General features: G+C 36.0%; 1 protein-coding gene across 1 annotated transcript in view; it reads left to right on the top strand.

The window, feature by feature from the left end:
• Tll1 (tolloid like 1) overlaps positions 1 to 13,342 on the top strand; it is a 179,845-nt gene extending 166,503 nt beyond the window's left edge. The window contains exons 19-21 of the mRNA XM_027394106.2: positions 5,649 to 5,862; positions 11,750 to 12,000; positions 13,116 to 13,342. Coding sequence (XP_027249907.2) covers positions 5,649 to 5,862; positions 11,750 to 12,000; positions 13,116 to 13,250 — 600 coding nt within the window. The 3' untranslated portion in view covers positions 13,251 to 13,342. The remainder of the gene's footprint in view (positions 1 to 5,648; positions 5,863 to 11,749; positions 12,001 to 13,115) is intronic.
• Positions 13,343 to 15,778: the final 2,436 nt, after the last annotated feature.

Here is a 15,778-nt window from a genome sequence, read left to right as displayed (position 1 = left end):
AATGTTAAGTATTTTTTAAAATAGAACATAGTTTTATATATTCTAAACACTCAGAAACTAAGAACAGAAACATATGGTAGTGTAAATATTTGCCTACACATGTACATATAGAGATAGTTCACAAGGCTAAATAATGTAGGAGGTGCTACGTTAAAGAGCAAAAGAGACTACTGATCTGAAATGGTTCACAGGACCAATCCAGACAAAATGTTTATGGTAAGACTCTCCTCTTTAGATACTTCCCAGTCAGTGAGTATTTTTATATTTTATCTATAAAATGACCTTATTGAAATGTGTCACTGTAAGGAAATCAAAGGTTGTGACAAAAGAGTCATATTCCTATCATGGAGTTCTTTCCACTTGCCATGATCTTCCAGAAGATCACTCCTCAGTCACTCCATTGAAGGATGCTAGATGTTGAACAAGGCACAGCACTGTATGTTCTAATGCACTCAATGTCCTACTCCTGTCCAAGGTGCTGACTGACAGAATGCTTCTTTGAGCACAGATGGGCTTAATAGAAAGACATTCAGTTAGTGGTGTTGGGAATATAGCTTTTTTTTCTTATCACATTCACTTATCAAATCAAATGTTTGTTTCTTATTTCTGATATGATAACCTTTCTCTTTGAACTGCCTTATTGTATGTTGTGCAAAGACTACATGCAGTTTCACTTTGCAAGACATAGAGTTCTAGGTCAACTTTTAGTTCCTTTTTTTTCCTTATGGATACCTTCTTATTTTTCTCATTCAAATGAAAAATTTGAAAACACTATGCCTAGGTTTGCTTGCATGTGTGTAATAGTCTTATATTGTGATACTTACTATTCTACAAATTTCTCTGAATTTCCTTCATCTGTATTGTGGCATCTGCATTTGATCCAAACACTCATATTCACTTAACTCTTCTGCAATACCATGTCTCTTTATGTGGGACTGAAATGACACAACTTATATTATCCCACAACACTTTATGCTCTGAATTTTTGACATTTGATTCCTTTTGCATTTTGGGTTGAATGATAGTTTTTCTTTTCTTGGAAATATATATTTTACACAATATATTCTGATTATGGTTTTCCCTTCCCCAACTTCTCTGAGATCTTCCCCACTTCCCTTCTAATCCAAATCTATTCATTCTTTCTCATTTGAAAACAAATGGATGTCTAAAAATAATAATAAAATAAGATAAACCCAAAACAAACAAACCAGAATAGGACAAAACAAACAGAATAATAGGAACCAAAGGAAAAAATTACAAACACATATAGGAGAAGAGTCTCACATGTTACCACACATGGAAATCCCATAAAAATACAGAACCAGAAATGATAGTGTCTATGCACAAGAGCTATAAAGTTAAAAAATGCCTTGACAAATATTATGAGACAAAGAACCTCCAAAATGCCACTCATTCTTTTTGGTGTTGACAGTCTGGGCTGGGCACAGAGCCTTCCCTTAAGAGTGGTTTGTATATCCAGTGAGAGTCCATGGGAGAAAATAAAGTTTTCCTCTATAAGCAGTTGTTAGTTGGAGATAGCTCCTGGGTTAGGACCCATGCTGTAGTCTCTGTATGTTCACAGGTACATTGGTCCTGTTTAGAAGGCCTCCTTTCCCTGGTGCCCTCCATGCCCTCTAGCTTTTACAATCATTGTGCTTCCTCTTCTTCAGTATTCTCTGTTCCCTTAGAGGAGGGATTTATAGAGACATCTCATTGAGTACTGAGGGTTTTTCAAGTTCTCTCACTGTCTGCACATTCTCTATCTGTGTACCTCTGTATTTTTTTTCCATCTACTGCAAGAGCATCCTCTTCTTCAGTATTCTCTGAGCCCTGAGAGGAGGGATTTGATAGAGACATCTCATTGGGTACTGAGGGATCTTCAAGTTCTCTCACCCTCTTCACATTCTCTAGCTGTGCATCTCTGTATTTTTTCCATCTACTGCAAGAGGGCCCATCTCTGATAGTGGCTGAGCAAGACACTGATCTATGAGTATAGTGTGAATGATTTCTATTGAACTAGCTTCACTTATGATGCTGATTTCTTCATTTCTCTTGGATCTATTGAAAAACATTGTTAAGCACTGTTTTTGCTTTCCTACTTTTTGTAGTACTTATATTTAACTAAGAACTATGGTTTATGTCTCTGTTACTCTGTTGGGTTGCCATAACAAAATATAGATCCGATAACTTAGATATTGCAAACTAATGTAATTTCTTCACAGTTATGAAGACTTAAAGTCCAAGGTCAAATTGGCACCCTACTAGTGGATGTCTTGTTGACTTGTCTTTCAAATGCCTACCTTTTTGATGTGTCCTCACACATTTTTGTTGTTGCAGATATTGTGTGTGTGTGTGTGTGTGTGTGTGTGTGTGTGTGTGTGTGTGTTGTTGTGTGTATGTGCTTGTTCATGTTTGGAGGTGGATTTAGGAATGTGCCACACAGGCCATATGTAAAGATTAGAGCACCACCTATGGGTATCTGTCCTTGTCTTTTAGCCTTCTTTGAGACAGAGTCTCATAGCTGCCATGTGTGCTGAGCTACCTGGCAAGCAAGGTGCAGGAAACTGTGCTGCTTCTGCCTCCCATATCCCCATGAGGATAATGTGTGTATCACTGCATCTGGCCTTTATGTGTGCTCTTGTTATTAGCACTCAAGTTACAAATTCAGTCACTCCCAGATATGTGAACTTTAAAAAAAGTCCTTTCTATAAACTGCCAAAACCTGGCTTAGTTCCAGAGAAAATGTCACTTACCATGGACATTTTTTTCTCCTATATATTGTTCAAGGATAATCTTTGTTCCAGTTTAATCCATTTAATCCATATTGATTTTGATCCATTGTGTGTGTGTGTGTGTGTGTGTGTGTGTGTGTCTGGAATAAGATTCAGGATTAGTTTCTATTTCCATGCACATATTCAGTATTTTTAAGTATCATATATCAAAGAAGTCAATTTCTTTATTATGTGTTATTTAAAATATCATAAAAAGTAAGTTGATCTGGGTGATGGTAGAGCACACCATTAATCCAAGCACTTGGGAAGCAGAGGCAAGTGTGATGGGGGAGGTCCTTCTGTGTATATGTTTGTCTTATTGGTTGATAAATAAAGTACTGTTGGCCAATAGGGAAGCAAATTAGGCAAGACTAGGAGTCAAGGAGGATTCTGGGAAATGTAGTAAAGAGAAGTCTTGTGATCCAGGCAGGAAGTGACATAGCAGTCAGATTCAGAATATAAACAGGGACAAGCAGGAAATTGCTCTCTTCCTCCTCTCTCTTTTCTATGGAGCTGCCATGTGATCCCAGCAAGAGAAGATGCCTGCCAATGGCATCCGATAAGTCCTTATAAAATATATAGATTAGTAGTTATGGTTGATAAGACTGAGCTAGCAAGTAAGAAATCCTATTCATTGGCCAGCAGCATTGTACCTAATATAAATTTCTGTGTGGAGAAATTTATGTTGGTGGAGCGGGGGTGGCTTGGCAGAAAGATTTACCATTAAACAAGCTGATTTCTGAGTTCTTGGCCATTAAGAAATCAGAAATCAAGAAAATGTCCTACAGTCAAGTCACATACAGGCAGTTTCTAAAATGAGAGTCCTTCTTCCAAAATCACTTTAGTTTATGTCAAGTTGACATAAAAGTAAGTAATGATAAATGGAATGGTTTTCACACACTGATTTCCCTAAATATTTTTTTCTCTTACAGTAACATTGTTCTTGTAATCCCGATGCTTAGTTTCCCACTTAATAAAGAATCTGGACATAGTTGAGCCAATTTCTCCCTTAGTGGTTTCTTCCCAGTTCCATGCCAATACTAAAAATGTAGCTGTGTGCCCAGTTGTAACATGCTGATTGAATAATGTCTCATGAGAGGCATGAAATCAGAAAGTATGATTGGCTGCATCAACAAAATTTTTCAGGGTGAGATTGTCTATAAACATGAGATGATGGTTAGATGAACGAATTGACAGATGTAATCAGGCATCTAGATACCAACTGAGGCTGTTCTGCATTCCATATACTATGTCTACTTTATTGTACTCGAGTCCTGGAAATAGAGATTGCTAAGTTCAATTCATAGCATGTTCCGTCTCAGTGACTGACTGCTTTGCTTGCTGCACTCCAGAACAAATAATTTCTGCTACTAACTCTTCATTCACTATGTTTTCCTACACGGTACTGATTTCCAGTGAGATCAGTGTGTTATAGTAGTTTTTTTTTGTTTTTTGTTTTTTGTTTTTTGTATTTTCTCCTGCTTTTGGTTGCAGTGAACATTGCTCTTGACTCATAGTGGTCATAGCAAGTAATGTCTCATCCATAATTTTATTAATCTTTCAACAGGGTGCAATGGGATAACATAGAAAAATTACCCCCTTCTCTTCTCTTATTGATCTTATTAGGATATTCATTCATTTCTTCTACTTCCTACTTAGTATAATTGCTTCTTTCATGTTTTCTCTTCCAAAGAAAGAAAATGTAATCTAGTTTAGTGTAGGATATGTAAGTTTAGTGTAAGATATGTCACAGAATCTCAGAAAGAAAAAAAAAAACACATCCTTTCTCCTGTGTAGAATCTAGTCAATAGCACATACACACACACACACATACACACACACACACACACACACACACACACACACACACACACACACACACACACACAAACACACACACACATACACACAACACACACACATATCTATATCTATCTATCTACATATATAATTTATAATATATGTGGGTAAAATATAAAATGAAGAGAGGGGAAAAACAAAAAACATAAAAGGATACAGAAGCACAAAATGCAGGCAATGGTCATGAATTATGAAAGAGGATGTAAAGCTAATGGCTTTTCAAGTTCTAATTCTGCCATAGAGTTTTTGTTTTTGATGGTGGGTAAGTGTATTAAACAGTGTCAATACTGAAAAAATAAGATTTAATGTGAGGCTCCACAGCTTTTATTCTGAATGCCTAGTCTGGCTATTTTTGGAGTGTGATATTTTTATTTACTTGCAAGTTTATTTTGTAAGTTCACAAAATTAGAAACAGTTACAATAGTTGAATATGTTGCTGTTAGTAAGCTATCCATACCTTAGCAGAATACTGAGTAATGAACTTATAAAGAGAAAGGGTTATTTTGGTTCATAGTTACTGAGGTGTGAGTCCATGTCTGACAGGCTTTATTATTTGGCTTGTGACAGGGAAGTTCATGGTATGAGTTCAAGGTTCAAGGGTATGTGGTGGTCAGGAAGATTATGGGAGAAGAGGGGCTGAAGGAATTGACATATCTCTAATGAACTAAAGGTATCCAATGAATAACTTCTTCCAGTATCTCCATCACAGAATCAGTTTTTTGTCCCTGGGGTAAAACCTGTGGTGTATATAATTTTTTAATAGAAGAACCACACCACTAATTTGTAGGTTATCTGATCTTTGGAGAGCAAAACAGATACAGGGACATCTTGTGTTTATCTTTATGCTTTTATAGTAGGCCAACACCATGTGACCTCCCTTTTCAATTCTGTGGTCTCTGGATTAATCCCTGTGTTTGTCATGGGCATATTTATTTTGTATATTTATATTTAATTTGTCCTTTAGAGAAGTTTCTGAATGACTTGTTGCTAGTAAAATGTTTTCTTCTTCTTAAATAGGCCTTCAGTGAGTTTGAGGTTGAACAGCATCAAGAATGTGCCTACGATCACTTGGAAGTTTTTGATGGAGCCACAGAGAAGTCACCAATCCTTGGCCGACTATGTGGCAGCAAGATACCAGACCCGCTCCTGGCTACTGGGAATCTAATGTTTATTCGGTTTATTTCTGATGCCTCTGTTCAAAGAAGAGGCTTTCAAGCCACCCACTCCACAGGTGAGCAGTTTATCTTTATGCTTCTCTTCTAAGAGAACACTTTTATTAAATTAATTTTTAATAGAAGAATCACACCACCATTTTTTATTAAAAATAAAAATTAGTTAGAATTTTTATTTTAAAAGAAGGCAGTGTTTTATTTCTTTCACAGGTGATTCTTATTTTTATTTAAATTAGAAACAATCTTATTTTACTTATCAATCCCAGTTCCCTCTCCCTCCCACCCTCCCACGGCCCCATCCCATTCCCCCATCCACTCCCCAGGAAGTTTGAGGCCTTCCATGAGAGATCATCACAGTCTGTCACATCACTTGGGGCAGGGTGTAGGCCCTCTCCCGTGTATTTAGGCTGAGAAAGTTTCCCTCCATGGAGGAATGGGCTCCCAAAGTCCATTCATGCACTAGGAATAAATACTGGATAAAAATTAATTTTTAAATCTGAATATAAGATAATGGTTTTCAGTACACACTCATGCACACCACTATACTTTTCTCTGTTTTATTACTGTTTTGCGTTGGGTGTGTAGATGTGGTTGGTGAATAGAGTTACTTGATGTGATAAGTATACGTGGTGTCCTAGCTTCATTTCTGTTGCTATGATGAAATGCTTTGAAAAAAAAAAAAAGCCACTCTGGGGAGAAAGAACTTGGGCTCACAATTAAAGGTGGCAGTCCATCTTTACTGAGAAGTCAAGGCAAGAGCTGGAAGCAGTAGTTACATTCCCACTCAAGAAAAGAGAGAATAAATGCACACATACTTATTCATGCACAGCCTGCTCTCTGCAGTTAGTCAGCCCAGGATCCCTTATTAATGCAATCAAGAAATCTCCCTCAGACAGACTGAGGGGTCAACATGATCTCCACAATCCCTTGCTGAGCTGAGATTCCCTTCCAGGTGATTCAACTTTGTATCAGATTGCCAATTAAAAGTAAACATCACAGTTGGCAAGATCTCATTGAAATGTGTTCTATGGAATGTTTGTAAACTACTCAGGGTCTACCTTGATGCCTTTGCTGTAGCTGACCATTCATGGAAGAAATAGAAAACAACAAGCAACAATAAAACTACCATAAACTTCAATTTGATTTGTCATCAGTGTAAAATAAGAAAGTAGAAACTCTCTCTAAATGGTTGTATAATTGTTTTTGTAACTGATTTTAGCAGAGTCACTGATGGGTCACCTTTAACAGGCTAAATCTTGATATTAAAAAACTTTATTTCATCTACTAAGCTGACTTTTTTGTTGTTGTTTTGTTTTGTTTGTTTGTTTTGCTAGCTTTTGCCTTAGTGGATGTTTTGTTGGGGAATTTAGGATTTATTCTTTGTTCAACAGATTGTCACTTCCCTATAACTTGTATTTTGGTATGCCCTATCATTCTTTTCCCTAATTCTAAAATTTAGCTGTTTAGGGAAAAGTTTATTTTAGAAAAGTATAAATATGTAAAGTTAAAATAATAAGATTAAATTATTTATACCATGGAGCCAATTTAGATATATGCTCTATAAAACCATCTAAGGATTATTGCTTTTCTCCTTTTAGAGTTTACGAAAAAAAACTAAGCATAGCTATTTGTAAATTGCTGAGCTTATGCTGACACCTTGTGGCTGTTCTGAGGACCGAAGGATTGAGACTATATACTAAGGGTATATTCCTGAAAAAAATTGTAAATCAGTATTGTCATGCTTTCTTGGTAATTGATTTGGTTTTATTTAATTTTATTTTAGTAATCTATGTGTGTTAACTACTTCATTGGGCAATAATTTTTATTCTGTGTTTACTGCATAATTGATCTATACTTTAGTCTGTGAAAAACTGGGAATTGTTAAAACAGTGATATGATCTGTACTATTAGCAATTTGACTGTTAACAATAATATTATTCAATTTTTCCTCACAGTTATAAATATTATGGTTTTGGAAAAATCAAACTATAGATATTTCCTATACATTTACTATTTAGCTATATTCCTATGAACTTGCTGAATACTCAAGGTATGGAAAAATTGCTATCTCATTACCTCTTTAGAATTTTCCTGATGATAAAGTTCGTGACTTTTAAGCACACACACACACACACACACACACACACACACACACTCCTAGTATAGTTTATGACTTTTATTATTGTACTCTATTTACAATATGGAATATCATATTCATATATTCTATTTACATATGGAATATCATATATGAAATTTTTATCAGATCTCTCAAACTATCTGAGATCAGCAATATTATCTCCATCATGCAGAAAAATGGTTTTGCGGATGGTTAATTAACTTACAAAACTTACATTGTCTAATCATGGATTCACTCCCATTTTGACCATCTCCAAAGCTAAGATATTCCTTTATAGAACATTTCTGTTATTTCAAAAGTCTACAGTTAGGACAGAAATGAATGAAAACTGTCATTACTACTTGAAGCAATAGGTAGACTGAATACTGTGTTTAAATTACTTAAATGTCATGGCAGGTCTGTGTTATTTCCTCTTTTCAGTTCACATCTGATGATTCAAATATCCTAGTGACTAACCTCATTCAAAATGTTAGAGAGAAAATGGGTTTTGCACATTATTAATTTGGCCTTGTCACTTCAAACATGAGAAATATGGAGCTAAAAGTGGAATGCACAGAAGTTAGTGACAGCTGCCATTAGAACCCTTGCTTCCCCACTTCTGCTCATTTACTCTGATTGATATGTCTGCTATCGTGTGCATGTTTGCTTTTCCTGTTATTTAAAAACTGAGACTTTCAAGTAATGAGAGATCATGAACTCTCTGGCTGTATTTCTTCTGTGTTTCTGTAAAAAAAGCACCTTCTGGTTTGTGTTCCCCCGTGTGTCTCCTTGTGCAGCATCAATTCCATTAAGTTGAATTGTTCCAAAACTTTCCATCAATGTTTTGGTTTGGTATTTGCTCCTGACAATGTGATGTGTTAGTATTCTTTAGGGGAAACCTGGGAACTTATGGGAAAAGGGCAATGGAAATCACCTCTGTTAACAGCTCACATTATTGGTTAAACTGAAGCCCAAGCCAGGTAATTCTGCTAAGTTCATCACATATTGTAAAAGCATTTTTGTATTGCTTATCTCTTTCTAAAACAAATGCAGCAGGTTTGTGGTCTCAACTAACCAGTTTAATTTGACTAAGTAAATTTAGTTTTTATACACTATGCTAACTTTGTTTCCAAAATAGTTTGTAAAAAAGCCAATAACAATGTTTCTGTAATATTTAGTTTTTTTTCAAAGTGATGCTATCCATTTAGATGTGAACTTTGCTGGGAAGGTAACTCTATTTTCCTCTGACACCTGGTTCAAGTTTGATTTGTTTTATCAGGTAATTGAAAGAAACAAAATTGCAGAAAAAAGTTTCTTCTATCAGATGGCGTGTCTCCAAAAATGGAAAGAATGGGTTTAAATCATGGTTTTGTCTTTTTGTATGATCTTTACTAGTATCAAGTATTTTATACTTTGGTGGTGACTTTTGAAATTCATGTAATATGTCATCATCATCCCCTTTCCAGAGAAAGTTATTTACATCAACTGAATTAGAATATACCAATAAAAGCATTTTAGGCCAAACTTCAGGATGTCTTCTAGAATTTAATGCTTACCAGGAAAAAAATATGTCCTTCCAAATTTAAATGAAATCTACCCCATAATATCTCTTCCTAACTCTTACTCAGCTCCATTTTCAGTTTCTGAGAAGTACAGATAAGGTGTTGGGCCCCTACAAGCACTGTTAAATATGCTGGCATGCTTAAGACTGGTTTTATGTATTTTGGCTTGATACATATTTTTAAATTGTTGATAATTTGTTTAGTGATAATATTTTGCCTATACAAATTGTCTCTTCCCCAAAATTGTGAAATACTATGTTGGCTTCAGTTTGAATAATCAGGAGAACTAAAAAAGCAGTGAATTTCCTTAATGATATATATTATTTTATGATGTGGGGTTTCTCTCAGTGCATATAAATTTCACAGCACTGGTATGCATAGTATGCAATATTTATTTTAAAACTATTACCCAGTGGACAAAATTTCCTCTATGGTTTTAACAATGAGAAGATTATATTTATTAGTAGAAACTGAGATTTGTGGATATTTAGGAATGACTAAACCTGGTGAGAAAGAAATGAATCCTTTTTGTAGTATTCTAGCCTGTTCTCAAACCTAGTCGTGTGACTTTCAATACAGACAGGTATTAACAACGTTGCTTTGATTGAATTCCTAAGCCTTTAAGTGCCTTTCCACATTTTGTTCTAATATTTCACTCCTACCTTAACTCTCCTTCCAAAGTGAGGGTGACAGAGAGGTTCCAAACAAGCCCCCTCCATGTCTCCTGCCACCAGTGATCCAATTTTTCCTAACTATGGAGTCATTATGAAATCCAGGTTCAGTGAGAGAACCTGTGTGAAGAAAATGAGGTAGAGAATGCTCAAGAAAGACACCTGGTGTCTGCCTCTGACTTCCATGCTCTGTGCATGCATACATCTTCACACACATACAAATAAAGAGAATAAAAAAATGAAAGTACTGAAGCACAGTGTAGTTTAATCAACACAAGTCTGGAAAACTCAATTTTAAGCATTCCTGATTCCCAGTCTATCTTCACTCTGGGTTGTCTCATGACCAGTGTGACTTCATAACCAGTGTCTTAGAAAACTGTGTTTTCTTCATATTTTCCCAGCCTTAGCTTTGAAATTCTTAGTTCTGAGGGTGGTCACAGGTGCTGAAGAACCTCTCAGATGTTGGCAAACAAGTTACATCATTCCCTCAAACTTTTCACACCTCTCTCTCTCTCTCTCTCTCTCTCTCTCTCTCTCTCTCTCTTAGAGACGGTTTCTCTGTGTAGGTTTCTCTGTGTAGCCTGTCCTGGCACTTGATCTGGAGACCAGGCTGGCCTCGAACTCACAGATATCTGCCTGCCTCTGCCTCTTGAGTGCTGGGATTAAAGGCGTGCGCCACCAACGCCTGCACCCCCCTTCTCTATCACTATGCTTACAGATAAATTTGTTGTCAGGCCGTTTTAGCCTCCTGATACTTCTGTTTAACATTCCTTATAATAAATTGGGGGCTCTGGCAGCAATGAACTACTAAACAGTTTTGGGAACACCCCTTTATTTAAATTAGACAAGCTAAGAGATTTTGTTCTCACAGCTCTATTTCCTTGATGTATTTTCTATGGGTGAAAATGGTAATACACAGAAGACCTGGTTTATATTTCTCTCAAGCATGAAGCTAAAATTTATTACAGCAACTATACTGCTTATAACTGGACAACATTTGTGATGAATTGTGCTTTCTTTTGCTGATCAAGTGAGATAATATTCCTACTCAAATACTATGGTAAATATACAATAATATTATATAGCATTCAGTGCTATAGAGAAAACACACTCATGAATTTTATATGTGTTTTGCTATTATTTCAAGTTATTTTTATTCCTTTGGTTACTAAGTTCTAAGCTTTCTCCATGAAAAATTGAATGATTTGAAAATAAGAACAGTATTAGGTGTATCTTCCATAATTCCATTGAGTAAGTTCCAGGTGACTTTTCTATATTATATTTTGAAATCTCACAAAATTATTGCCATTATCATATGTATTTTGCTTTTGGGAAAATAAGGATCAGAGATATGACCTTGTTTGCCCATAGTCTCCTAGCTAGTTAGATGTTTAAGCAGAGTTCACTTAAGGCAAACAGACTGTATGTGGCATCCCTGCCTGCACACATGACACTTCCTGACTCTTCAGTCACAATCACATCCTAGATACTGGATGTGGAAACACGAGTCAGAGGTTGGGTTAGACCCCACTGAAATGGATGCTGGACTATGGAAGCTCACCAAGCTTATTCCTTTTCCTTTTCTTTTCTTGGACAGAGTGTGGTGGTCGATTGAAGGCAGAGCCCAAACCCAGAGACCTGTATTCCCATGCTCAGTTTGGGGATAATAACTACCCAGGACAAGTTGACTGTGAATGGTTGTTAGTGTCAGAACGAGGCATGAGACTTGAGTTGTCCTTCCAGATGTTTGAAGTAGAAGAAGAAGCTGACTGTGGCTATGATTATGTTGAAATCTTTGATGGTCTCAATTCAAAAGCTGTGGGTCTTGGGAGATTCTGTGGATCTGGGGTAAGTACATCAGCAGCAGGATTCCATAGTCAATTAATGAGAATTCCTTTTAGTTGATGGTTTGTGGTTATAATATTTATGAATTACAAGCATTCTTGAAAAAATTTTCATGCTACATTGTTATCAATGGCTTGACAAAAATAAACATAACTCATATCTATTTCTCCACTTATAGTAAGTTGAATTACAATTCATAATTCTAGTTTCTTGCCACTTTCCATATTCTAACTTTTCATTGCATAGTAAATATTCAAGTGCTTACTAATCTGAGAAGAATATAACCAAATACACAGCCTTGCCAAAGTTGTTCCTTCCTAAATCAAAGCATAAGAGAAAAGTAAATCCAAAGTCACAGTTTGCATTCTCCTCTTAAGGATCCCTCTGGTGAGAGAACCAGGGCCAGCTACTCACCTGCGCCCAACCATTCTGAATGCTACTAACACTGCCCCATGTAGTAGGCCATCTACATGCCTAGATGGCATTCAGAGACAGGTATTGGCAAGACCACATGATAAACTAGAATAAGAAATGCTTCTGGTATTTTTATTTCCCCCAAGTCTCTCTGTATGAAATTGAAACTATTCTGAATGCGTGTTTTGTGTGAGATGACAATAGCCCCCACTTTCTGAGTGTTGACATTTACCTTTGAGTTAAATAATAATAATAGCAAATGTCTATGTAAATAACTCTTGAAACAAAAGAGCTTTTTGGAATTTTTCAATTATTAAAAGAGGGAGACATGGATGACACAGATTCTACAATGGCTCAATTCAGAATAACCACTGAAGAAATGGGTATCTCTTTACTGTTTTGTAATTTCCTTTCTTTACATATAAATAAAAAAATCATGAATTATGGTTTTGAAAGAAAAAAGAAGACCAAGTTTTACTAAAAATTCTGGAATTAGAAGTGGATTAAATATCTTTTATGAAATCTTCAGTATTGCATTTCTTCCTGAATCTCATATTTTCTCATCTTTGTGATAAGAAATCCAACATGACATCTTCCTAGGTTATTGAGTGGATTGAATTATTATGCCATGCACATGATATTGATGAAAACGTGGCTTAGTCTACTGCTCATTTTGTTTCTGTTTCCTTTGCTTTTTCTTGCAGCCACCAGAAGAAATCTATTCAATTGGAGATGCAGTTCTAATTCATTTTCACACTGATGATACTATCAACAAGAAAGGATTTTATATAAGATATAAAAGCATAAGGTACCCAGAAACTATGCATGCTGAGAACTAGTGCAGGCCCTCCCTCAGAACAGAAAGCAATGTGCAGATGGAAAGAAGAAATTTTTAAAATTGGCAATATTAGTACAAATGTTTTATACAATGAGTTTGGACGAAAGAGAACTACAAGACTAGAGTTATCTCTGGAATAAAAGTGAACTTTTCAGAAAACCTGATTGGCATTGCAGGGACACTTGAAAGTCCTGCTTGATGATTAATAAAGCTGGTGGAAGTCTATCAGATGCTTCAAGGAATATCAACAGCTTAAAATATATTCCTCACACTTTGGACATCTTGCTTCAGGGTTATGATTCTCTGGAGTGATTCCTTGACTACTTTTTTCAAGATCTGGGGACATAAAATGATGAGACAGATCATAACTTGGAAACCTACTTCTTGCGTCTTCGCATGTTTGCTTAGACTGTGTAGGTCCGACCCAGTGTAAACCAAATCCATGTATGGTGATGTGGAATAGTGAGTGGTCTTTGGAAGGTGGTTTGTCTTTTAAATGTAGGTGTGTGTGTGTGTGTGTGTGTGTGTGTGTGTGTGTGTGTGTGTGTGTGTGTGTGTGTGTGTGTGTGTGTGTGTGTGTGTGTGTGTGTGTGTGTGTGTAAGTGTGTATATTAGTGTGTTTATGTTTGGAAACTGGAATATTTCATCTTCATTATTGTCAAATACAGGCCAACTTAACCTCTTCACATAAATGATTTTGTGACCACTTCATTGAATCTATATCTTAAGAAGTCTGAAATATCTGTAGTGTCTGTAATGCAGTTAATCCCTTGATATCATATTTAATTACTGGGTAATACCAAGTTGACTAGAAAATTCATTTCTCTTTGGGGAAGTGCTGAACAATCACACCAAATCCAAGAAACCCATCATGTCTTACGAACCTTTATGAAAAAACTCCCATGAGGTGTGTGCAGTCGTCTTCCAAATGACTTCCTGGATGGTTCTTACTCCAGTTACTACTACTGCTGCTATGATATTTCTTTTATTATTAATGTGTTGATGTATTATTGTTATGGTTATTGTTATTGTTATTGTTACTGTATTTAAAGATGATGACATGAAGTGGAAGTAGAGTTTGGGAGAGATGAAATCTCCTTTTTTGTTATCTTCTTGAGATTCAGTTTTAAAAAATACAATATTGGTTGGCAAATGATTTGTTTCTGAAATATTTCCTATGGTGCTATTCCATAAACATCAAAAACAGCAACAACAATTTTCTGACCTTTGAGCCAAATGCCTGTATACTATGAATGCCTCCCTGTATGTGGCCGGCAAAGAAGACTAAAGACTTGTTAATTATATCAAGAGTGTACCACAGCAAGGGTAAAGCTTGTCATATGGAACAACTACTTCCAATGCCTTAGAAATATTGCACACAATCAAACAAATCTGCTTAAAGACATGCCTCTTAAAATGTTGGCCATCATAGCATATGTTAATCAGCAACTCCAAGAAGAAAATCCATTTCTGTAAGAGACATTGGACATATACAGATATATGTGTACATCTCAACCTGCTTTTGTTGTAGAAAATGTAATTTTAGGATGAATTTTTGCTTTGTAGCCCTGTGTGGTTTTAATATTAATGTATGTATATGCAAGACTTTGAGTGAGTGTGTCTGCTAGAAGGTGAGTTGCTATGGGTGATTGACAAGTTTCATTTTGTGTGCCAAGTTGTGCTAGAACCATGTTTGAAGTAGTACCCTACTGAAGGTCCATGGACTTATAAAGGAGAGATCTAATTATCATCAATCCCATCAAGGAAAGGCACTTTCCCTTAGACAATTGATTTTGAAATTTTTATGTTAATGTGAGTTGCTGTGCAAAGGAGCTTTTTCTCTTAATTGTCTACAAACACTCATTCTCTGGGAAATAAAAGGGAGTTATATTTCTTTATTTTTACAAAATTAAACTCTACATCTAAATATAACAATTTATTCCTTTTCTCAATTTTCCCTTGAATGACCTTTCTCTACTTATGACTTCCAAAGTGTAAATACAGTTTTTGAACCAATGTTTGGATCTCATTGCCTTCAAAATATATATGTTACCCGCAATGTAGATGAGACACTCAGTGGAAATGACTTGCTCTAATATCTTCTTTCATATTTTATCACTCATCCTCAACTAGCCAAGATATGCCCACAATGAGCAAAGAAGAAGACACTTACCCTAAAGGTGTTTGCCCTGCTCAGGGCCTTGTGTAGGTATGAACTAGTTCCTCAACTCCATGCATGCTATTCTCCAGTGACTGCTGAAATAGACCATGAAGTGCTGAAAACGACAACTATTGATATGTGGCTTCCCAGGGTAACAGATGAAGTTAGATGTAGAAACTCAGTTTGTGTGCTATCAGAAATCTGTGCTTATTGTACAACATTCAGTAGACTCAAACCCGAAACATATGAATGGTAGAATTTTTTAATTATGGAGTGTTTCCACAAAGCAAATTTCAGGTCTGAATTAGTTAGTTGGTGACACCGTGTCCCTTTAAGCCGCAGCATGAAAATTAGAATGTCAACTGCAC

The sequence above is a fragment of the Cricetulus griseus genome, assembly GCF_003668045.3.
Source record: "Cricetulus griseus strain 17A/GY chromosome 1 unlocalized genomic scaffold, alternate assembly CriGri-PICRH-1.0 chr1_0, whole genome shotgun sequence".
Classification (NCBI taxonomy): domain Eukaryota; kingdom Metazoa; phylum Chordata; class Mammalia; order Rodentia; family Cricetidae; genus Cricetulus; species Cricetulus griseus.
The sequence above is the reverse complement of the archived record's forward strand: the minus strand, read 5'-3'. Positions and strand labels throughout refer to the sequence as shown.